At 42.0% G+C, this 26,379-nt stretch overlaps 1 protein-coding gene across 1 annotated transcript; it reads left to right on the top strand.

The window, feature by feature from the left end:
* Positions 1–25,307, top strand: LOC136771370 (mitochondrial calcium uniporter regulator 1). The gene is made up of 9 exons (XM_066723646.1): positions 1–565; positions 4,757–4,876; positions 7,832–7,935; positions 9,042–9,143; positions 11,560–11,601; positions 12,184–12,255; positions 14,810–14,863; positions 22,401–22,515; positions 22,688–25,307. Exons 1-9 carry the CDS (start codon positions 148–150, stop codon positions 22,741–22,743), a joined length of 1,083 nt encoding a protein of 360 aa, XP_066579743.1. The 5' UTR covers positions 1–147; the 3' UTR covers positions 22,744–25,307.
* The last annotated feature ends 1,072 nt before the right edge of the window (positions 25,308–26,379 follow it).

Here is a 26,379-nt window from a genome sequence, read left to right as displayed (position 1 = left end):
GACGTACACGTTGATTGACTGTAGGCTACCTGCGTGTGATAGAGTGCGGAGTCGCTACTTTACGAACTTAGGTCATGTCTGACAGTAGTTAATACTGAGTAGTTTTACAAGAGACCTGGCCACACAGTAAACTGCTTTTTCGTCTTTATGAAGGAAATACGTGGGATAATGCTATTGAAGGCATATTGGAGGGGGACATGCCATGCCATGAAGACATATTCAGCAAAGCACATAAAAAGTTCCCACGGGCAGCACAGGAGCCTCGCCGCCGGGGCATGCGGGCCGAGCAGCTGGCCTTCGCGGGGTCGCAGTGGCTTTGTGGCGGCAGGCGACCCTGTCCAGCTCTCGGGCGCATGTGCGACTTGCTGGGGAGATCAGACTGTGACAGATGAGGAGGAGGACGGTGTCAGTGGGGCTGGCGACGGTGAAATACTACGCCGGAGACACCGAGCAGGATCGGGCTGTGCGACTGACAGCAGAAGAAAAAGCTTACGGAACAAGACGGATATATTTACAGGGATTGAAGCCGCATTTTCGTTGAAACGCCCCCATGCACTACTCAGAGGTTTGTACTGTTGTAAGACAAGAGCATGACTACCTTATTTCCCTAGTTTGGTCACCTATTTAACCTCCAGTCCACTTACACATATTGTAAAGTATATGTACTTACCTATTTGTAAATATTAAACACAACTATATCCTATTGGAAACTGCCAGTCGTGGCCTGTGTTTAAAAGAGATGTATCGTGTTTCGATTTCTTCTGAGGACTGAGTTCGTATATATTTAATCAAATGCATGTTCCTAGTCAACAGAGGAAGCTCAGTCCCTGCATGTTCACAGTACTGCTCGCACAGCTTGTATACCATCCGTGGTGTAAATCCACTTCTGCATCCTGCTTGTGTGAAGTCCAGTGTGTCTTGAAGGCGATGTGTTACTATCTTTGTAAACCCTTCGGATCTGGTTTGTTTTGCAGGAATCTTGGCCATTTCTTCTGCAGCTTCTTTTAGCATCTCGACTGATTACATAATCTCCAGGTGCCCTTAAAATTGTCATCTTCTTTATGGCAAAGCCTACTTCTGGTGTCATATCTGGCATTTCGCTGGGTTCATGGAGACTTTTTCTTCTTCTTAACTGTTGTCTTCACTGCTATAGTAACCTATAAACTGAACAAGAAGAAATGAATTAAGCCCAAATCTATGGATTTGAAGTCTCAGGTATTGAGGGTGCGTGCAATTGGCATGCTGACTGCAGGAATGTCCACCAGAGCTGAAGTCCGGTCAAGACCCTGGTGAGGACGACAAGCTGCAGACGAGTTTCCCTCAGACGGTTTCTGACAGTCTGTGCAGAAATGAACCCCCAGTTTCATCAGCTGTCCTGGCGGCTGGTCTCGGATGATGCCACAGGTGACGAAGACGGATGTGGAGTCACACGTGGTCTGTGGTTGTGAGGCCAGTTGGATGTACTGCAAAATCCTCTAAAATGAGGTTAGAGGTGGTTTATGGTAGAGAAATTAACATTCAATTCAAGAGCTCTGGTGGACACTCCTGCAGTCAGCATGCAAATTGCATGCTCCCTCAAAACTCAAGACAGCTGTGGCATTGTGTTATGTTACAAAACTGCACATTTTAGAGTGGCATTTTATTGTCCCCAGCACAAGGTGCGCCTGTGTCATGATCATGCTGTTCAATGAGCTACTTGATCTGCCACACCTAGCAGATGGATGGATTGTTTTGGCATATAGGAGAAATGCTCACTAACAGGAATGTAATCAAATGTGTGCACAAAACTTGAGATAGAAAAGCTTTTTGTGTGTGATCTTTCATTTCAGCTCTTCTGCATCTACTATTCATTTTTCAAAAAAATAACAAATGCCATTTTTCCTTTTTTAAAGTTTCAGCTTACATGTACAACCCTTGGCTAGATAGATGCCACATTACCAAAAAAAAAAGGTTTCAATATAAAGAGGAGTGGTGCATGGGTATCATGTAGGCTATATCTAATCGATATTAATATCTTGGCTTCGTTTATATTTTGTATCGCTGCACATTTCAGTTTGCTTTCTACAGAATCTATTCATTGTGGTGTTTTATGCCTTTGTCTGGAAAAAAAGGACTTCTGTGTATTGATTTGAAAGGTGAAAAAACATTTCAATACAACTTAGTATTGAGCATTAACAACTACATACTTAGTACTTTAATGGGCATTAAACAGATGAAAAGCTAGAGTTCTGATTTCCCAACAGGGCAGACATCTGACAATGTAATTAAGTATTGTCCCATAGTTTAAAATAAATAAATAAATATATGTCTTACTGTGCTGTGGTACTGTGCTATAGTTCAACCCTGATACCTAGAAGAACAGGGTCTGATAAGAACCAGTTTTTACCAGCAATTTGGGCTTGATACATTGTACAGACATTATGTGTGCCTTAATTTTACCCCGGTGTAACCATATATGTGTGTTCCTGAGCAGTTGTTGGGCAGAAACTGAGCTCCCACTTTTCATGGGACAGATATGTGGGCCCTGCTATCTTTCTCTCCTGTCTGGGGTGCATAAACGTGCCTGTACTTTGTAACTTTTCTAAGACTGTTCTTGAGAACCTCTTCTGAGCAGCTGCTTGTAATAAAACCTTGTGGTTGGAAATGCATCTCTCTGGATTTCTTCAATACCGATTTCCGATATTCATATGGCCTATACAAATTATGTATTACCTATTTGTACCCTGGCATAAAATAAATCAGTATTTTGCTTTTGATGCTTTTCAACACAGATCAAATTATACAATGACAAAATGATGGAACACCTTTTAGTATTCATTTATGTAATATACACTCACCTAAAGGATTATTAGGAACACCATACTAATACTGTGTTTGACCCCCTTTCGCCTTCAGAACTGCCTTAATTCTACGTGGCATTGATTCAACAAGGTGCTGAAAGCATTCTTTAGAAATGTTGGCCCATATTGATAGGATAGCATCTTGCAGTTGATGGAGATTTGTGGGATGCACATCCAGGGCACGAAGCTCCCGTTCCACCACATCCCAAAGATGCTCTATTGGGTTGAGATCTGGTGACTGTGGGGGCCAGTTTAGTACAGTGAACTCATTGTCATGTTCAAGAAACCAATTTGAAATTATTCGACCTTTGTGACATGGTGCATTATCCTGCTGGAAGTAGCCATCAGAGGATGGGTACATGGTGGTCATAAAGGGATGGACATGGTCAGAAACAATGCTCAGGTAGGCCGTGGCATTTAAACGATGCTCAGTTGGCACTAAGGGGCCTAAAGTGTGCCAAGAAAACATCCCCCACACCATTACACCACCACCACCAGCCTGCACAGTGGTAACAAGGCATGATGGATCCATGTTCTCATTCTGTTTACGCCAAATTCTGACTCTACCATCTGAATGTCTCAACAGAAATCGAGACTCATCAGACCAGGCAACATTTTTCCAGTCTTCAACTGTCCAATTTTGGTGAGCTTGTGCAAATTGTAGCCTCTTTTTCCTATTTGTAGTGGAGATGAGTGGTACCCGGTGGGGTCTTCTGCTGTTGTAGCCCATCCGCCTCAAGGTTGTACGTGTTGTGGCTTCACAAATGCTTTGCTGCATACCTCGGTTGTAACGAGTGCTTATTTCAGTCAAAGTTGCTCTTCTATCAGCTTGAATCAGTCGGCCCATTCTCCTCTGACCTCTAGCATCAACAAGGCATTTTCGCCCACAGGACTGCCGCATACTGGATGTTTTTCCCTTTTCACACCATTCTTTGTAAACCCTAGAAATGGTTGTGCGTGAAAATCCTAGTAACTGAGCAGATTGTGAAATACTCAGACCGGCCCGTCTGGCACCAACAACCATGCCACGCTCAAAATTGCTTAAATCACCTTTCTTTCCCATTCAGACATTCAGTTTGGAGTTCAGGAGATTGTCTTGACCAGGACCACACCCCTAAATGCATTGAAGCAACTGCCATGTGATTGGTTGGTTAGATAATTGCATTAATGAGAAATTGAACAGGTGTTCCTAATAATCCTTTAGGTGAGTGTATTGCACAACAAAAGTTCTGTTCTTACATGTGTATGAATTAGGCTACAAGAGCTACAATCCCTGGATATCAATTGTGTTAGGCTTTATTAACAGAGCTGCGAAAGGGAAAAAATAAAAGTAATTTTTAAGGCTACCGAGGGAGTCGGGTAGATGGGCATCAGCTACAAAAAAAAAAATCCCATTCCCATGTTTTGACACACTGTACATGCTCTTTAGCATGTTGTACTTTCAGATGTATCAAGTTTGATGTGAAATATTTTCCCGAGTTTCCACCTCTTTATACTTCATACTTTATACTTTATACATGCTTTACAAATGGCCATCTGCTGTCCTGATTTAACACATTGAAATAGGTCCATACAGCTGATATTTTCATGTAACCAGGCACATTCATGTAAACAACAAAGCAGCATGTAACTTAATTACCGTGTCACAGTTTGTGCCTGTCATTCATTATGTTACTAAATTATCTGGCATATAATGTTAAGGTTAACTTGATGTTCTGTCCAGTTGGCTTTCAGGTTGCAACCAAATTTGCATTTCTAAACAGTGAACTGGTGGGAGTGATACGATTTCCTCTAAATGCCTTATTACAGTATATTGTATGCCAGAATGCTCTGGAAATAATAAAAAAATAGCCATTGCCTACTGTGGAAGTCTACATGCATATCAACATTTTGTATGTTTTTTCCTGTTTGTTTAGAACTGAGCACTTCAGTTATAAGCAGGCAGTATGACTTGAAAAACATGGAAGCGCCAAAATCAGAAAGGAGGAACTTATATTTTGATACTCATGCAATGGTTCGTCTTTTTGAAGACAACGGTAAGTCACTTTTGAAAAACATATGAATCCATGTTTAGATGAACAGCGCCCAAAAAATAGCCATGGCCCCTTTTCAGCCACTACAGATTTTTGCTTAATGTGTACCTACAAAACATTTTCTTAAAGGATAGCCTTCTGAGTCCCATTTAGTATTCCAACTCCTATTTATACAACAGTACCTAATTAGCTGTTTAGTGATTTGTGATGTGTCCTGGAGAGATGGGTAATACAGCCTAGGTTAATATGCATCATGTCCAGTAAAGAGTATGGAGGGAATATTAGACTAAAAAAGTAAGTATTCAGCCTTGACTTAAAGACTGAGACAGAAGTGCATCCCTGACATTAGTCAGCAGATCATTCCACAGTTTAGGGGCCCTTTATCTAAACACCCTACCTCCTATATTTATATTGAGAATAGGATGAAGAAGCACTGAGATTGTCTCTTTTTATAGCTTAGTAGGTGAAGTATCTAGTGGACTTTAATATAGAGATTAAATAAATTATTTTTTGATGACTAGCGGTGTGAAGGGATTTAAAGGTAGGTATGCACTTAGTAGTACTTCAGGACCACAGAGAATGTGTGCTGAAGATCCCAGTAGTTTCTATCCATCTCCTAATATCAGTGATTTTGTTAAAATAACTCTAAGTCATTGCTAGTAATAGTAGATGTAATGAGCAGAGTCTGCATTTTGATTAGTAAGACTAGGAATGGTATTAAATACGAAACGTGGGTTATTCTTGTGCGTCAGTAAGGTTAAAAGAAGCACCTGTTGATACCACTTGATACTATTATTCCATGCAAGATGAAAAACCTGTAAAAATGAAAAAGTCCAGTAATGGCGGATGTAATACTTTAGCATTTATGGTCTTGCAGTTTGTTCAAATGGTGTTGTCATAACTTCTTGGATAGTGGAAAAACTATGGAATCATCAGACTATTATCAAATTAGCCATGGTCCAACTAAATCTATGATAGTGTAATTTAATTTCTAGTTATCCAGATTGATCTGCCCACTTTTGATGCCAGGTAGACCACCTGCTGCCTTCCGCATGTCTTGTATCGAATATCTTTGAAGACCAGTAATCTGAGACATTTACAGTGGCTCTCAAAAGTATTCACCCCCTTGGACTTTTCCACATTTCATTGTGTTACAACATGAAATCAGAATGGATTTAATCAGGAGTTTTGACCCTGATTAACACAAAAACTATCCATAATGTGAAAGTGAAAAATATAATCTGCAAATTGTTCTAAATGAATTACAGATTCAAAACAGAACATACTTGAATGCATAAGTAAGTAACATCACCCACTTTGCTATGACACGCCTGATTGAGCTGTGGTGAAACCAATTTTCTTTCAAAATCATGTAATTAGTTGAATGGAGTCCACCTCTGTGCAATTAAGGTGTGTCACATGATTTCAGGTTAAATACACCAGTCTCTCGGGTGGTTAGTACAATTCCTTACAAAAACTACATCATGAAGATGAAGGAACATTCAAAGCAAATCTGGAATAAGGTTCTTCAAAAGCACCAATCGGGTAGGATAGAAGAACATTTCCAAGTAATTCAGTATCCCCTGGAGCACAGTAAAGTCCATTATTAAGAAATGGAGACACTATGGCACAACTGTGAATCTGCCTATGTTGCACACTTGAAATGAGAATTTAAGCGTGTTGTAGTCAGAAGATTATTTTCTTTGCTGAAAAACAATAATGAAAATCTATTTCTCACAGTGCCATTGCCTGTCTCCATTTTACTTTCAGGCTATCTACACATCTGCTTTGAGCTATGTTCTTTTTACCTGCAAGAGGCCTATGGCAACTCTAAAGGAGTTAGTCTTCCACGGCTGAGCTGGGAGACAGTGTGCAGACTGCAACAATAGCCCGGGTGCTTCACAAAAGTGGCCTTTATTGGAGAGAAAAAAAATCACATCAAATCTTGGCTAGAGTTTGCCAGAAGGCATGTGAGAGACTCTAAAACCAAGTGGAGGAAGATTCTATGGTCTAATGAGACCAAAATATAGCTTTTTGGCCTCAACGCTAAGGGCTATGTTTGGCACAAGCCTAACACCGCACATTACCCTGAGAACACCATCCCTACCGTGAAGCGTGGTGGTGGCAGCATCATGCTATGGGGATGCTTCTCTGTGTCAGGGCCTGGAAACCTTGTAAAGATTTTGGCAAAATGGATGCAGCAAAGTACAGAGAAATCCTGGAAGAAAACCTGCTGAAGTCTGCAAGAGACCTGGGACCTGGGAGACGATTCATCTTCCAGCAGGACAATGACCCCAAACATACAGCCAAAGCTACACTGGAGTGTCAATGTCCTGGAGTGGCCCAGTCAAAGCCCATACCTCAATCCACTTGAGAATATGTAGAAAGAGTTGTAAATTGCTCTTCATCAAAGGTCCCCATCCAACTTGATGGAGCTTGAGCAATTTTGCAAAGAAGAATGGGCAAAAATTGTTGTGTCCAGATGTGCAAAGCTGGTAGAGACTGTAATTGATGCTGTAATTGCTTCCAAAGGTGACTTTACCAAATATTGATTGAAGGGGTGAATACTTCAATTATTTTCTGTTTTGTATTTGTAATTAATTTAGAACAAGTTGCAGATTATATTTTTCACTTCGACATTATGGACATTATGTTGATCAGTGACAAAAACTCCTGATTAAATCCATTCTGATTTCATGTTTAATGTTATTGAATACATTTGAGAGCCACTGTAAATGCCTCAAAACATTTAATCCATTGAGGAGAAATTACCCCTATAAAAAAATGTTCACACAAGATTTTATAAAAATGACAAAATCTCTGTAAATTGCAAGTATATGTACACCGTTCTGAACTTCTCAGTGTTTCTAGTCATAGGGCTGATGTCACAGGCTGTCCTGGTTGATAACAAGCAGCACCAAGCTATTTACCCATGTTCTTTTTTATGTTTCTTTCCAGGTTTCAGCACTGAACAAGCAGAGGTGATTGTATCTGCTCTAGCAAAAATCACTAACTCCAACATGGATGTTATTTACAAGGATATGGTCACTAAGGTTCAACAGGTAAGACAAAATACAGTCAAGCCAATAGACATGAAGGACTTTAAGAATACTTAAATGTATTTAAGTGATGTAGTCAGCAGGAATTTACATTTTGTCTGATATATATATTTTTTAATTCTTTATAAGGATTTATAGGTTGGCATTTTAAAAAACAAACATTATTAAAAATAGTTTTATAAAAAATACCTGCTGGTTTGACTTAATGTATGGTTAAGGATGATTACAGCAGTTTACAAAGTGGAAAGTGAGAGTGCGAATTCAGCATTCTTTAATTTCTTATCTCTTTAGATACTGTTCAGAACCTATTGGACCTTTGTGTTCTAGAATCAGTGTTTTTGTGTGTGAAACTTTATGAACCTTTCAATCTGAGCACACTAGATCTTTTTATACTTTCTTCATCTGTGTTGATTGGACAGTTCAAATTAATGTGTTGTGATTGGCCTCATTGGCCTTTCAATTGAGAGGATAGCCCATGAGGGCTGAATTTATTAATAATTTATTAATACAGATAAGCTATTTGAATGTGATATTTCTTCTACTTTAAAATTAACAAGCACTTACAAATTAATTAGGAAATTAAAACGTTTGAGATGTATTCATAATTTAATTGACTTTCTGTATGTAGCACACTAAGTGTATGCCAACTTTGTCAGATTTAATGACATCACACAATGGTTCTAGGTGAAGGTATAAAAATGACCCCATCTTTAAATTGCTGAAACCCAAAGTCCAAAGCCTGACCTTGACTAAAACATAAACACCAATGTAATTGTGATACTTATTTTATATGAATTCCACATATGACCTATTTGTACAGAAGTATTCACTGGATTCCTGGCGTACTAAATATATTTTTTCAGTCCTCAAAATCATTATTATTATTATTGTTTTTATTTCTTATCCAGGGCAACTTACAACATATCATGCCATACTTGTACACATTTCAAGTCTCAAGCATGAAAATATTTACCATTGAGCTTAAATATTTAGCCTGCTTTGAAGGCCCACCTGTATCTCGCACCACACAAATTACAAAATCTGAATCTCAAGGTCGGAAGTGCTGGTCAAGCTGACACAAAATAACCCAATAATGTTGCCATTTGCAGGAGATTATGCTTCAACGAGTAATGTCAAATATTGTTGCTGTGAAGAAGGACATGGTAATCCTGGAGAAGAGTGAGTTCTCTGCACTGCGGGCTGAAAATGAGGTGGGTTCCACCATGCAAATACAGTGATCTCCAAGCTCTCGTCAATTTCCTTATGATGGGTTTTTCTTTCTTTGGGACTTTTTTTTTTTAATTGTAATGCATTTCTTGTCCTGCTGGTGTTTTGTAGCCACTCCAGTTCTGAATTCCAATTAGAAAAAGGAAACCATTATATTTGTTGCCATTCAATAAATCAGCAATTTAAAATAAAGTTTGAGACTGCTGTCCCTGCAGGTGTTGTGTCAGACAACCATTTTGAAACAACATTTTGAATACTGGCAAAGTATCAAATGAAATGCTATAGAAATTGTTGTTTAGGTTACTGTGCTGGAAGAAAGATTTTGGAGTCGGCAGATCTAATCAGAATTTATTTCCTTTCTCGGGAAAAAAACAGCAGAACACAGCACCAGAAAGTATTAAACAAGTATAATGCTGTTTTTCCAAACTTTTCAAGGAAGTACAAAGCTTATATATCCATTCTGGGACATAGCCTCAAGGGACTTAACATTTTACAAACAGTGTCTGATTGGTCATTTCTAATAACTACAGCATCTCATCCCATCTCATCAGTATTAATTATTATTCTCTAAATTGCCAGTTACATTGGAAAGTCATTTGCCGGTAGCAAAGATAGGTTTGAAACAAATTCAACAATAAGAAGCAAGTAAGGAATGTAAGTTGCTGATAAACTAGAAGGGAGTAACTAAGAAGTTGAAAAATAATAAGTTCCCTTAGTTCATTAAGAAAGAATGCAGGCACATTAATAGTTACTGTTAGAAAACTCCAGGGTCACAGCACACAATGCACAGAGGCACAAAATTATTTATATTTTCCTCCTCAGTTACTTATACACATTTTAACATTTTCCTGTGGTGAATTTAATAACAGAAAAACACACTTGCAGTTCTTGACTTCCTTATTAGTATGAATTCATTAAATAAAATATATAGCGTTACTCTTGAATTCTTTGTTAACCTTTTATGTTTAGCATAGTCATTGAAACAATGTGTTTCTACTTATCATTGCTTATAGCCAGTAGGTGAAAAAGTGAATATGGTTTCTATTATTAAGGTCGGCATGGAGGGAATTCAATATTTATGCACTAAACATTGTTATTCAGGCTTTGAAACATGAAGTGCTTGAATGTGCCTATGATTGTTGTTAGACTTTTTAATAGATATACTTGCACTATTATTACCTATTATTATTGTTCTGATTATTCTCTTGACAATTCTAACCATGGTTAAGTTTTTTTTTTTTTTTTTTTTTCATCCGCCAGCCAAAACTAACTGGTCCTAGAACGCTCGAAATTTAATTGAAAAAAGCATCCTGCTCAGTGCACACTTACTGTGCAGTGAAAACAAAACAAACTGGTCATATGGCACAGCCACCATATTGCATGTTGCATTGAAATATTGTCAGCATACAAAAATCTTCTCTGAAACCACTTGCATGGTATGTGTAAAATTAAGTCTTTTGTCCTAGTTGTATGTTTGTTCAACAGACGTTGATCTGTCTCACATGTTTGTGGCCATGTTGCATATAAACATCCAGCGACTTCTCCATAAAAATAAGGCCCACTCCTGACATTTTGCATGATTGACACTAGTATGGAGTTCTATCAATTTTGTTCAATGCAAGATGCTGCAATAACAAAAGCATGGCTGCTGTGGACAAATCAAATTTTAGCATTAATTACATACATTGTTTTATATTTCATTGGAACAAGACATTACACTCATGAAACTTAATTTACCGCCGGATATTACTACAATCTGCAGCTAAGAACTGAAACCACTTTTATACCTTTCATGGTTTGTTCACATGGTGGGGTAGCCATATTACATGCTCATATTAATTTAGAATTCTTACAAAATATCTTCTCCAAATCCACTTGCACAAATGTTGCCTAATTCTAGATTTGTTCTTGGTTACATGGTTTGGCAGTCATGCGTCATTCAGTGAAATGTCCGGTGACGACTTCTCCAAAACTGAAAGGCACAATGTGCTGAAATCTGAAAGAACATGGCCGCAAACACGTGAGACAGATCAACTTCTGTCGAACAAACACAAAATGAGAATTTTTCAGAACAGTTCCTATAATACCAGTTCATATATTAAGTTTTACATATTAGGTTTTACAAATTGTTTACATGTACCTGGTTCAATTTTTTATTTAGGCTATTGATGCATTATTTGTAGTACTATTGAAGAAAACTAATGCAGGGTTAAATATTATGCTAATGCATGTAGCCTAATTTGTAGGAATTGTAACACTTCAATAATTAATGAATCATTAATGAACCTCTATTGAATGTTTGTAAGTGATTGCTATATCACCCTAAGGACTGAAATGCTTGTTACAAATCCTTAAATGTAGTATTAGTTATTTAATTGAATTATGTGTGCTTCATTTTAGAAGGTAAAGACTGAGCTTGAGCAACTGAAGATGCAGTTAGCAGTGAGTACCTTTTGTTTTGTTTGTTCATTTATTCATTTATTTTTTTAAGAGTAACAATAATATGCTGTGCACTCTCAAATATGTACACACATTAGGCCTATACCTGTTTTGGAGTTTTTACTGTATATTTTTAAAGTTGATTTTCTTAATATAAGAGATGCATAGATGTGCTTTATATTATAGTATTAATCTTCTGTTTGTGTGAGATACATTACATATTTAAAATAATCTGTAATCTTACAAATGAATTTGCTGTTTATTTGTATAGGTTTAGTAATCAAAGACACTGGCGAAACAAAATGTAAACCCAGTCCCTCAACTATTTTTTGAAATGTCTGTTTCTATTTCCTCTGACATTTAGCCTAGCTCTACCTGCTTTAACCGAACCCGTATTTAGCAGGGGTGGGGAACATATAACAAAGTGGCATATGGAACAAGGCAATGTAGGATTATAACAAAATAGGTGTATATTGTCTCCATATATTCTAAATTTCGAATCAAGAAATGGATAGGGTATACCTCTTACAGGTTATGAACTGGTAAAATTACAAACGGTTAAGTGAAAATTTTATCCATTTGCAGGATGAGATTAGCAAAGTGCGTGCAGACACAATCCTGGATATGAACTTAGAAAAGAGCTGGGTGAAGGAAACGGTAAGTCTTGTCATTGTACTTACAGTTCAATATTTCAGACGAGTCCATGTGTACGCTAGCAGGGGTGCAGGTCAGAACTCTCCCCCCCATGGGATTCCTCCAAGTGCTCAGCACCACACAGCTCTTAACCCAGTAGAGCAACAAACCTGCCACGCCAAGAGACTGGTCTCCCGAGTATACACTGAAATTTCCGGCACCAATTAAAATTGTTTGCAATTTTTTTTTATCAAATAGCAGTTCTTTCATCTGCAGTGATCATTTTGATTATCATGCATGTGAATAGTGTAGTGAAAAGATTAATAGTGTGACTATATTGCTTCATAATTTCAGGGATGCTGAGACAGGGCAGGGTTTTTAATTTTCCCTTAAATTGAAATAAATGAATGCATGCATGCAAAAATCTTTTTTTAATATTTTGTATTGTCTGCCTTGTCTTCACACAGACATTGTCCATGTTCAGTTTCTTAATTATGATTCTATTCTTCGTAAAATCCACAATTAGACTATAGTGCAGTTTAATGAGGGGACGGGAATGTATATTGATCACTGACTTGCATTTTTACCCTTGATGTAATTTTTTCCAAGACAGAGAGAAACTACCAGTAAAAAGGTTTTAGAACACTGTAGCTTGCAAATGCACAAATATAAATACACACAGTTTTAAAACTGTAAAGACACTGAAATGGTGCAGATAAAATGTTTAGACACATGAAGACATAACTGAATTCATATTGTTTAAACATTTCATCTGGCATCCTCTTTTAAATGTTTTATGTAATTAGACTATGCAAAACATAATGTGTACAGTGAGGGAAAAAAGTATTTGATCCCCTGCTGATTTTGTACGTTTGCCCACTGACAAAGAAATGATCAGTCTATAATTTTAATGGTAGATGTACTTTAACAGTGAGAGACAGAATAACAACAAAAAAATCCAGAAAAATGCATTTCAAAAAAGTTATACATTGATTTGAATGTTAATGAGGGAAATAAGTATTTGACCCCTTCGACTTAGTACTTGGCGGCGAGTTGAGTTGATGCCAAAGAGCTCGATTTTGGTCACATCTGACCACAACACTTTCACCCAGTTCTCCTCTGAATCATTCAGATGTTCATTGGCAAACTTCAGACGAGCCTGTACATGTGCTTTCTTGAGCAGGGGGACCTTGCGGGCGCTGCAGGATTTCAGTCCTTCACGGCATAGTGTGTTACCAATTGTTTTCTTGGTGACTATGGTCCCAGCTGCCTTGATATCATTAACAAGATCCTCCTGTGTAGTTCTGGGCTGATTCCTCACCGTTCTCATGATCATTGAAACTCCACGAGGTGAGATCTTGCATGGAGCCCCAGACCGAGGGAGACTGACAGTTATTTTGTGTTTCTTCCATTTGCGAATAATCGCACCAACTGTTGTCACCTTCTCACCAAGCTGCTTGGCGATGGTCTTGTAGCCCATTCCAGCCTTGTGTAGGTCTAGTCTTGTCCCTGACATCCTTGGACAGCTCTTTGGTCTTGGCCATGGTGGAGAGTTTGGAATCTGATTGATTGATTGCTTCTGTGGACAGATGTCTTTTATACAGGTAACGAGCTGAGATTAGGAGCACTCCCTTTAAGAGAGTGCTCCTAATCTCAGCTCGTTACCTGTATAAAAGACACCTGGGAGCCAGAAAGCTTGCTGATTGATAGGGGATCAAATACTTATTTCCCTCATTAACATGCAAATCAATTTATAACTTTTTTGAAATGCGTTTTTCTGGATTTTTTTGTTGTTATTCTGTCTCTCACTGTTAAAATACACCTACCATTAAAATGATAGACTGATCATTTATTTGTCAGTGGGCAAACGTACAAAATCAGCAGGGGATCAAATACTTTTTTCCCTCACTGTATATCATAACCTACTAGATTGATTGTATTTATTGTTAGTAATGCTCAGTGTCCCTATGTTTCCACTGCTTGCAGCATATCTCTATGGTAGAATGTTGTAGGTGGAGGAGTCATGTTTACTATGGAAAACAAAATTGGCCAGCAAAAGCACTACAAAACTCAACACAAATCAAAATTAATCAGTTTTGACAGGATGTATCTGGTTTTATCAACGTCTTTATCAACATTTCCAAACGTATCCCTTTATCCGTCTTTTGAAAACTACTGTGACAGATCAGGCTGATCTAACCTTCTCAGTTCCAAGGAATGGTTTATTCAGTGGATTCATTATTTAATTATTTTGCAATACCCAACAATGTTGGTGTACAGAAAACAATATAAAAAATGCTTGTAGTCCTCACCCCCAACACCACCCCCCATATGGCTCTTCCTGTAGTGTTTACAGGATATGCCCTTCATACTAATTCTGGGTTTGTAAATGTGCCATGTGCTTGAAAAATACTTTAGAGGATGTTAAAATACATACAGACAGCTTGAAGATGCTTTAAAAGCATGTGAAGTTTTGATTTGCTGGAGCCCTAAGTAATTATAATATTAAACATATTGACTTGGTAGAAAAAGCATAGAAACAAGAAAATCAAATAATCATTAATTGCTTGATTTACAGTATGCTGAGCATGAGAGGAAACTACTGGAGGCCAAAACTGAAATAGTGGAAATGGTAAGTAAACATGTAATGCACAATAATCAAGTTGTAAAATCAATGTGATATATTTTCATACCATTAAATATATTTTATTTAAGAGACATCCACCCCTTTCTATCCACAATTATATACATTATACACCAGTTAGCCATAACATTATGACCACTGACAGGTGAAGTGAATAACACTGATAATCTCGTTATCATGGCACCTGTCAGTGGGTGGGATATATTAGGCAGTAAGTGAACATTTTGTCCTCAAAGTCGATGTGTTAGAAGCAGGAAAAGTGGGCAAGCGTAAGGATCCGAGCGACTTTGACAAGGGCCAAGTTGTGATGGCTAGACGACTGGGTCAGAGCATCTCCAAAACTGCAGCTCTTGTGGGGTGTTCCTGGTCTGCTGTGGTCAGTACCTATCAAAAGTGGTCCAAGGAAGGAAAAGCGGGGAAGCGGCGACAGGGTCGTGGGCGGCCAAGGCTCACTGATGCACGTGGGGAGCGAAGGCTGGCCCGTGTGGTCCGATCCAACAGATGAGCTACTGTAGCTTAAATTGCTGAAAAAGTGAATGCTGGTTCTGATAGAAAGGTGTCAGAACACACAGTGCATCGCAGTTTGTTGCGTATGGGGCTGAGTAGCCGCAGACCAGTCAGGGTGCCCATGCTGACCCCTGTCCACTGGCCTGGTCTGATGAATCACGAGTTCAAGGTGTTGACTTGGCCTCCAAATTCCCCAGATCTCAATCCAATCGAGCATCTGTGGGATGTGCTGGACAAACAAGTCCGATCCATGGAGGCCCCACCTTGCAACTTTCAGAGGTCTAGTGGAGTCCATGCCTCGACGGGTCAGGGCTGATGAATAAATTCTAAAGCTTTTCTAGATGCATGCAGCAAAATATGCCCCGTTGACAGGGGAAAGAAACACAGTGAAGCTGTATGGTCTTTCAGAGTTTCAGAGTTTTTCTGATAAATTCCTGGATAGCAGAAAAACTACAACTTCCCCTTGGTTACTCAAGTCATTATCAAGTCAACCCGAGTGTTAGCGTTTTACGATCTTACTCCTTGATAGAAATTATACAGAACATGTGTCAATGACTACAGTAAAAATTGTGAAGACAGAGTTATTATTTTCTCCTTTCCAACAACAGAGAAGATTTATGTGCAGTGGAGATTGTTTGTGCAAGTAAACAATCCCACATTAAAAACAAATCAGCAATCTGCAGCATTAATTTAATCGCAGTGCATCCAACATTTACATCACTTGAATATACACATCTATGCTGCTTTATTATTATTATTATTTTTATTTCTTAGCAGATGCCCTTATCCAGGGCGACTTACAACATAAGTGCAAAACAAAGTGCAAAAATACAGTTAAGTAAGGGCATCAATCATTACAAATTCAATTTACATAAAACATAGCAATTCACCAATTTACTAAGGTAAGTACAGTTAAAACAGTTGGACGTTAAAAGCTAAGTGCTGTCAAGAGGTAGGGTCACATTCAAGGGCTACGGCAAAGGGAGCAAGGAGTAAAACAATCAAAAACGCAAGAAGCATAATAAAACTCTGTGAAGTGATATCTAACGGGGATTAAAGGACTAATATTACTGTCTGAAAGTACTGTCTGAAAAGATGTGTCTTGAGTAAGTGCTGGAATGAGGTCAAGGACTCTGATGTTTTGACTTCAGTGGGCAGGTCGTTCCACCATTCATGGGCCAGGGATGAGAAGGAGCGGCTCTGGAGTAAGGGGAGCAGAGAGGAGGCAGAGTTAGTGTTCTGGCGCTGGAGGAGCGCAGTGGTCTGGAGGGGATGTATGGAGAGACGAGTGTCTGAAGGTAGCTTGGTGCAGTGTGGTCGAGACAGCGGTAGCTGAGGGTCAATGTCTTGAACTGAATGCGTGCCGGTATCGGGACCAGTGGAGGGAGTGGAGCAGTGGAGTAGCGTGTGGGAATCGTGGCAGAGAGAGTACCAGATGAGCCGCAGAGTTCTGCATGAGCTGGAGCGGCGGGTAGTGGATGCAGGCAGGCCGTCCAGGAGGGAGTTGCAGTAGTCCAGGCGGGAGAGGACTAGTGACTGGACGAGTAGCTAAGTTGAGTAGTCAGTGAGGAAGGGACGGATCCGGCGTATGTTGCTCAGGAAGAATCTGCAGGTGCGTGTAAGCGTGGTGATGTGCTGGGTGTAGGAGAGCGCAGGATCGAGGGTGACTCCTAGATTTTTTGCAGAAGAAGGAGAGAGTGTGGTGGATTCCAAGGGGATCGAGATGGGGAGGTCAGCAGAAGGTGAGGAAGAGTGGGGGGAAAACAGGAGATCCGATTTGGAGAGGTTGAGCTTGAGGTGGTGCGAGTGCATCCAGGCGGAAATAGCAGACAAGCAGGAAGAGATACGAGAGGGAATGAGAGGGTCAGAAGAGGGAAAAGACAGGAAGATCTGGGCATCATCAGCGTAGAAGAGGTAGGAGGAACCATGGGATGCAATGAGGGGGCCCAGGGAGCGAGTGTAGAGAGAGAACAGGAGCAGGCCCAGGACGGAGCCTTGGGTTACGCCTGTGAGGAGAGTTTGGGGGGTGGATGAGGAGCCTCGCCATGTCACTTGGTAGGACCGGTCACTGAGGTAAGGAGGAGAACCAGGTGAGAGCAGTCCCAGAGATCCCAAGGTCAAGGTTAGGGGTAACCCTAACCCTAACCCTAAATCCCTAACCCCAACCCCAACCCCAACCCCAACCCCAACCCTAACCCTGTGAGGAGAGGTTGGGGGGTGGATGAGGAGCCTCGCCATGTCACTTGGTAGGACCGGTCACTGAGGTAGGGAGGAGAACCAGGTGAGAGCAGTCCCAGAGATCCCAAGGTCAGGGTTAGGGGTAACCCTAACCCTAAACCTAACCCTAACCCTAAAACCCTAACCCTAACCCCAAGCCCAACCCCAACCCCAACCCTAACCCTGTGAGGAGAGGTTGGGGGGTGGATGAGGAGCCTCGCCATGTCACTTGGTAGGACCGGTCACTGAGGTAGGGAGGAAAACCAGGTGAGAGCAATCCCAGAGATCCCAAGGTCAGGGTTAGGGGTAACCCTAACCCTAACCCTATAACCCTATAACCCTAACCCTAACCCTGAGCCTAACCCTAACCCTGTGAGGAGAGGTTGGGGGGTGGATGAGGAGCCTCGCCATGTCACTTGGTAGGACCGGTCACTGAGGAAGGGAGGAGAACCAGGTGAGAGCAGTCCCAGAGATCCCAAGGTCAGGGTTAGGGGTAACCCTAACCCTAACCCCAACCCCAACCCCAACCCCAACCCCAACCCCAACCCTAACCCTGTGAGGAGAGGTTGGGGGGTGGATGAGGAGCCTCGCCATGTCACTTGGTAGTACCGGTCACTGAGGTAGGGAGGAGAACCAGGTAAAAGCAGTCCCAGAGATCCCAAGGTCAGGGTTAGGGGTAACCCTAACCCTAACCCTAAAACCCTAACCCTAACCCCAACCCCAACCCCAACCCTAACCCTAACCCTGTGAGGAGAGGTTGGGGGGTGGATGAGGAGCCTCGCCATGGCACTTGGTAGGACCGTTCACTGAGGTAGGGAGGAGAACCAGGTGAGAGCAGTCCCAGAGATCCCAAGGTCAGGGTAAGGGGTAACCCTAACCCTAACCACAACCCCAACCCCAACCCCAACCCCAACCCTAACCCTGTGAGGAGAGGTTGGGGGGTGGATGAGGAGCCTCGCCATGTCACTTGGTAGGACCGGTCACTGAGGTAGGGAGGAGAACCAGGTGAGAGCAGTCCCAGAGATCCCAAGGTCAGGGTTAGGGGTAACCCTAACCCTAACCCTAACCCTAAAACCCTAACCCTAACCCTAAGCCTAACCCTAACCCTGTGAGGAGAGGTTGGGGGGTGGATGAGGAGCCTCGCCATGTCACTTGGTAGGACCGGTCACTGAGGTAGGGAGGAGAACCAGGTGAGAGCAGTCCCAGAGATCCCAAGGTCAGGGTTAGGGGTGACCCTAACCCTAACCCTAAAACCCTAACCCTAAAACCCTAACCCTAACCCCAACCCCAACCCCAACCCTAACCCTAACCCTGTGAGGAGAGGTTGGGGGGTGGATGAGGAGCCTCGCCATGGCACTTGGTAGGACCGTTCACTGAGGTAGGGAGGAGAACCAGGTGAGAGCAGTCCCAGAGATCCCAAGGTCAGGGTAAGGGGTAACCCTAACCCTAACCACAACCCCAACCCCAACCCCAACCCCAACCCTAACCCTGTGAGGAGAGGTTGGGGGGTGGATGAGGAGCCTCGCCATGTCACTTGGTAGGACCGGTCACTGAGGTAGGGAGGAGAACCAGGTGAGAGCAGTCCCAGAGATCCCAAAGTCAGGGTTAGGGGTAACCCTAACCCTAACCCTAACCCTAACCCTGTGAGGAGAGGTTGGGGGGTGGATGAGGAGCCTCGCCATGTCACTTGGTAGGACCGGTCACTGAGGTAGGGAGGAGAACCAGGTGAGAGCAGTCCCAGAGATCCCAAGGTCAGGGTTAGGGGTAACCCTAACCCCAAGCCCAACCCCAACCCCAACCCTAACCCTGTGAGGAGAGGTTGGGGGGTGGATGAGGAGCCTCGCCATGTCACTTGTTTTGACCGGTCACTGAGGTAGGGAGGAGAACCAGGTGAGAGCAGTCCCAGAGATCCCAAGGTCAGGGTTAGGGGTAACCCTAACCCTAAAACCCTAACCCCAACCCCAACCCCAACCCCAACCCCAACCCTAACCCTGTGAGGAGAGGTTGGGGGGTGGATGAGGAGCCTCACCATGTCACTTGGTAGGACCAGTCACTGAGGTAGGGAGGAGAACCAGGTGAGAGCAGTCCCAGAGATCCCAAGGTCAGGGTTAGGGGTAACCCTAAAACCCTAACCCCAACCCCAACCCCAACCCCAACCCCAACCCTAACCCTGTGAGGAGAGGTTGGGGGGTGGATGAGGAGCCTCGCCATGTCACTTGGTAGGACCGGTCACTGAGGTAGGGAGGAGAAGCAGGTGAGAGCAGTCCCAGAGATACCAAGGTCAGGGTTAGGGGTAACCCTAACCCTAACCCTAACCCCAACCCCAACCCCAACCCCAACCCTGTGAGGAGAGGTTGGGGGGTGGATGAGGAGCCTCGCCATGTCACTTGGTAGGACCGGTCACTGAGGTAGGGAGGAGAACCAGGTGAGAGCAGTCCCAGAGATCCCAAGGTCAGGGTTAGGGGTAACCCTAACCCTAATTCTAACCCTAACCCTGTGAGGAGAGGTTGGGGGGTGGATGAGGAGCCTCGCCATGTCACTTGTTTTGACCGGTCACTGAGGTAGGGAGGAGAACCAGGTGAGAGCAGTCCCAGAGATCCCAAGGTCAGGGTTAGGGGTAACCCTAACCCTAACCCTAACCCTAAAACCCTAACCCCAACCCCAACCCTAACCCTGTGAGGAGAGGTTGGGGGGTGGATGAGGAGCCTCGCCATGTCACTTGGTAGGACCGGTCACTGAGGTAGGGAGGAGAAGCAGGTGAGAGCAGTCCCAGAGATACCAAGGTCAGGGTTAGGGGTAACCCTAACCCTAACCCTAACCCTAACCCCAACCCCAACCCCAACCCCAACCCTGTGAGGAGAGGTTGGGGGGTGGATGAGGAGCCTCGCCATGTCACTTGGTTGGACCGGTCACTGAGGTAGGGAGGAGAACCAGGTGAGAGCAGTCCCAGAGATCCCAAGGACAGGGTTAGGGGTAACCCTAACCCTAATTCTAACCCTAACCCTGTGAGGAGAGGTTGGGGGGTGGATGAGGAGCCTCGCCATGTCACTTGGTAGGACCGGTCACTGAGGTAGGGAGGAGAACCAGGTGAGAGCAGTCCCAGAGATCCCAAGGTCAGGGTTAAGGGTAACCCTAACCCTAACCCTAACCCTAACCCTAAAACCCTAAAACCCTAACCCTAACCCTAGGGTAGAGATGGTAGAGTCAGAATTTGGCATAAACAGAATGAGAACATGGATCCATCATGCCTTGTTACCACTGTGCAGGCTGGTGGTGGTGGTGGTGTAATGGTGTGGGGGATGTTTTCTTGGCACACTTTAGGCCCCTTAGTGCCAATTGGGCATCGTTTAAATGCCACAGCCTACCTGAGCATTGTTTCTGACCATGTCCATCCCTATATGACCACCATGTACCCATCCTCTGATGGCTACTTCCAGCAGGATAATGCACCATGTCACAAAGGTCGAATCATTTCAAATTGGTTTCTTGAACATGACAATGAGTTCACTGTACTAAACTTGCCCTCACAGTCACCAGATCTCAACCCAATAGAGCATCTTTGGGATGTGGTGGAACGGGAGCTTCGTGCCCTGGATGTGCATCCCACAAATCTCCATCAACTGCAAGATGCTATCCTATCAATATGGGGCAACATTTCTAAAGAATGCTTTCAGCACCTAGAATTAAGGCAGTTCTGAAGGCGAAAGGGGGTCAAACACAGTATTAGTATGGTGTTTCTAATAATCCTTTAGGTGAGTGTAAGTATTGCTTGCTTACTGTCAACCATTAAAAAAATAAAATATGGCATTTTTAATTTTAGACGCCACTGTTTGAGTTAGAGCTGCCTGCCTGATAGACAGTGTACACTGATAACATCGCCGTGGGCTCAGTCATTGTACTGGTGACATTAATGAGTGAAGCTGTGTTTGCACCATGTTTATTTCTGGTGTCAAAAGTGATCTGGCACAGAGGCTGACATTTTTGCATTCTACATTAACAAGTAGCTCTTGTTTGGGATATGAAATTTGCCCCCAATATTAACAGCGTCCCGTCTGCTCAATATGAATCCGATGCCACTCAGCAACCATTTGCAAACCACGCCCCGCCCCTCCCCAAAATCTGTGCCCCCCATTCCTAAAACCAAACCTTAAAACTTGCACTTTTTAAATCACACAGTGGTGCTCTTAGGTGCAAGGAAAGCATGGGGATCATGCCTGGCATACAGTGTGCTTTATGGCTGCGTGTACATTGCCCAGTCAGAGGCTCTTCAGCAGCAGTGTTGTGCGTTTTATGCATGCTGACTAGTGAAGCTGGAGACATTCATCTTCATGTCCTCTAATAGAGGGGTTTGAGAAACGTTTATCACCCTCAAGCTGGTTTGTTTATTTTTGTATTTTTATGTTGTTTATTTGTTTTCTGATTTAAGAAACATTTCCTTTTTGGTTTGTTTGATGTTTTGACTCTTCCTGCTGCCTTTGGTAGTTCTTGTGTCCAATACATACACCAGACTGCTTGTTTTTTAAGATCATCTTGCTGACTCCTTGTTTCTTTATTGTGTGAAATCCACACTTGGCACACAAGTTGCTCACAGCGGCCCAAACTCATACACTTGTAATGCATACAATAGCTTTTCCCATTCCAAGTCAAAACATTAATCTTGTATCATTTTGACTGAAACCGAGTACTACGTACCCAATGATTGCACATTAGAGATCGTATGAGCTGTTCCAATATATTTAATTTTTTTGTTTAGTATCCTTCATTCATTAAAATTTATTTTTCTTTGTTCTCTTGCTCTCAGCATGCTGAAGAGGACCGGTCTGTGACACAGACCAATATGAAAATAAACACAGAAGTCTCCGGATTGAAAACCATGCTTGAGTCTCATAAACTTGACACCATTAAATATCTTGCAGGTAATATTCCCAAATTATTTTCCCAATGTTAATCTTACCATGAAGTTTCTCTGTGAAATACATTATTACTAGTATCTTCAGAACTTTTCAAATCTTAATGTTGCAGTTTAAAGTAACATTTGAGTTACCTTAAAACTTTGTATGCGTTGCTTGACTTTTTATGTCATCCTAGGTTCAGTCTTCACCTGCCTGACCATAGCACTGGGGTTTTACAGAATCTGGATGTGACGTTTTCCCTACAACATCCACAATCAGCAGCGCTTTGGAATCCTGACGCATTTCTGTTACTCTGTTAAAGTGACTCGTATACAAAATGGCTTCGTGTTGAATGTTAAGGTTGCCTCCAATTTCCAGTCCATTTTTGATTGTTCTTGACCTTCCTAACAATTCTTCTCGGTGAAATAACCTCTTTCTTCAAAACCAAGAGAGCACCGTTCACTCTTAGTACCAGTATTAGAAATAGTAGTTGAACTACTTCCATTGCTCCGTGGTCCAGTTCTGATGCTCACGTGCCCATTGTAGGTGCTTTCGGCAGTGGACAGGGGTCAGCATGGGCACCCTGACTGGTCTGCGGCTACTCAGCCCCATACGTAACAAACTGCGATGCACTGTGTTCTGACACCTTTCTAACAGAACAGCATTCACTTTTTCAGCAATTTGAGCTACAGTAGCTCGTCTGTTGGATCGGACCACACGGGCCAGCCTTCGCTCCCCACGTGCATCAATGAGCCTTGGCCGCCCATGACCCTGTCGCCGGTTCACCGCTTTTCTTTCCTTGGACCACTTTTGATAGGTACTGTCCACTGCAGACCAGGAACACCCCACAAGAGCTGCAGTTTTGAAGATGCTCTGACCCAGTCGTCAAGCCATCACAATTTGGCCCTTGTCAAAGTCGCTCAGATCCTTACACTTTCCCATTTTTCCTGCTTCTAACACATCGACTTTGAGGACAAAATGTTCACTTGCTGCCTAATATATCCCACCCACTGACAGGTGCCATGATAACTACATTATCAGTGTTATTCACTTCACCTGTCAGTGGTCATAATGTTATGGCTGATCGGTCTATATATATATATATATATATATATATATATATATATATATATATATAATCTACACTGAGGCTGAGGAGGCAGCCCTAGTTTATTCTGAAGTTATTCCCAAATTTAATTATTGGCTGTTTTGATTGTTTTAATTATGCATTAATGAAATTATAGGAATTTTATAATTGACCATTTTATCTGGGCTACCATTTAAATTACTATATATATATATATACACATACACAGTTAGGTCCATAAATATTTGGACAGTGACAATTGTCATCATTTTGACTCTGTACAGCACCACAATGAATTTGAAAGGAAACAATCAAGATGTCCTTTAAGTGTAGACTTCCATCTTTAATTTAAGGGTAGTTACACCCAAATTGGTTGAATGGTGTAGGAATTACATTTATATTAGTAATTATATGTGGTCCCCCCAATTTTAGGTACTCAAAATCAGTAATTGGACTAACTAATTAAGCATGCACAGTTGGTCAAAAAGTCAAGAATGCGCATGCACAGTTGAAGGAGAATTGCACAATCAGTCAGGGGATGCAGGATTCCAGGGGATGCCAATTATGTCAAATCATAATCATCATCAGCTGTACAGGGTAAACATGAGGGTAAAAACAGTGTCCACCACCTGGAATGCCCTTACCACTACCCCACACCATGGTCATACTCCTTTTTGATGTATATTTCACATACGTAATAATAATAATAAAAGCAGCACAGTTTGATATAACAGTCCAGAAGTATCGTCCCAAACAGCCAAGGACGAGGTGGTCTTTTTCAAACAGTCATGCAAGTTCTCCATATGTTAAAATAAAAAAGTTCTGTCTTCAGAAGCTACAAGCCTGCATGATATCGTTAAGTCCAGTGGATCTCAAACCTGTCCTGGAGTACCACCTACCCTGCTGGTTTTTGTTCTCAATTACCAAATTGAACCCTTAATTGAAGGAATCTGATAACATTTTAGTCTTTAAATTGTGTAACTGATAAAAAGTTAATAATGTAATCAAATATAAAGGAAGGGTTGTACTTATAGCCCCTCCTTTCTGCTACACTTCATTTTGAGTTCTAAGAGGGCGGACTCAACAGAGATGACCAATGAAGCTTAAAATCAGTTCATTGTAAATTCAGCTAAAACAATAGTATTCACCCCGTGAATACAGGGATCTACTGTTTTGGGGAGAACCTTATAATTTGTTTAACTAATTGTTCAATACAAAACACCATCACTGAAAACAGAATGCAACATTTGATTCATATTTTTTTATTATGAATTTAAACTAAACGTTGCTTGGCCGTCTTGATTTTTCTGCTCTTTTCTCAGACGCCGAAGTCATTCTTAGATGACATTTCCTGCTTCCGCTTCGGAGGAATTGCTGAGAAGAGTTGATTCTGTTAAACACACGTTGCCGTGTAAAAGCACAGGATATGCATTAGCTTCTACATGGGTACAAAGGTGCAGATTTGGATGAGAGATTTTAGATATTGTGTAACTTAGTACATGTTTTTTAAAACAAGATTTAAACATTTTACACCCCTAAACACATCATATCACTTTAATTTAAGTGTGAATGTCTATGTGTAACATTTTAACCTTTGACCTGATAGAATAGAGGCCAATGTGCTTTTTCTCACAGGGTCCCACTGTAAATGAATCAGGCGCACTGTATACTGTACTGCATTTAATTAATAAATAAAGAAACTCACTCTGAGCAATCAGTATGAATCGGACAGATGACTTTGATACATGAATAGTAACCACCAGTCCGTGTCCCACCTATATTTGACACACTGACCACTACTACAAATCTGTGCCTGAATTTTTAGGACAAAGCTGAACCAATTATGGAACAATAAAAATAAGTGACAATTTGTTAACAATGAACACCCCTAATTTGGATATATGCACAACAATTTGTACAAATAAATGTAACAAAACAAAATAAATCAGCTGTACTTACGAACTATGATCTTCATTGGCTTGAAACGAAGGGTTTGAGAAAGAAAGCTCTGTCTAAGAGGGGGGGTTAGATCATAAGTATAGGAGCCTCATCGAAACATCTTTCTATTCAAGCTGCCTATAGGCCCCTGTGTGAGTCACTCAAACAGTCCCTTCCTGTTTCCTGTTTGTATATAATGTGACACACACAGGGACTTCCTCTATACCTGAAGACCGGACCCCCACGTGACCTTGTGACCCTTGGGCAGAGCTTCCTATCTCAGATGAGCAGGGCTGCGTTCGCAACCCCTCGTTATCTGTCGAGTGGGAAGTACTGCCTCAGGGGAGTTACTGTGTGACCAAGGGAGGGGGCAGCGAGCTGGTGAGGGAGTCTGCCCCGAGGCGTTCCCGCTAGGGGGGCCTCGCTGAACCAGCTCTAGATAGAGGCCACAGGGGGCCCCTTGGGAACGCATCTGGGCTGCCCAGGAGTGAAGACCACAGTCACACTGTACTGGGAACATTGATTTAACAACTGTGTACGAAGCGGGACAACAGAAGTCAGTTCTCGTGCCTCCGCCTCCCACAGTAGCAGCGGCATGTGTTAAAGACGCTGATAATATCCGCAGCAGAAAGTGAGCGACCGCAAACGACATTTTGACAGATATCAGAAACTCGCTGTCGCTGGAAAATACATCCAAGCTTTTAGAAGCTGCTGGTCCCCCAGTTGAGCATTTCAAACAGGAAAGCGATCTCGATCTCGGCTTATTATCAAGGCATTCGATTGCTCTTACCTTAAATCATCCCAGCAGGTCCCAGACGGGTTTCTTGACAGTTGATTTGTTGTTCTCAGTCTCCTTTGAGCGA

The sequence above is a fragment of the Amia ocellicauda genome, chromosome 2, assembly GCF_036373705.1.
Source record: "Amia ocellicauda isolate fAmiCal2 chromosome 2, fAmiCal2.hap1, whole genome shotgun sequence".
Taxonomy (NCBI): Eukaryota; Metazoa; Chordata; class Actinopteri; order Amiiformes; family Amiidae; genus Amia; species Amia ocellicauda.
This window is presented reverse-complemented; position numbering and strand designations above follow the sequence as displayed.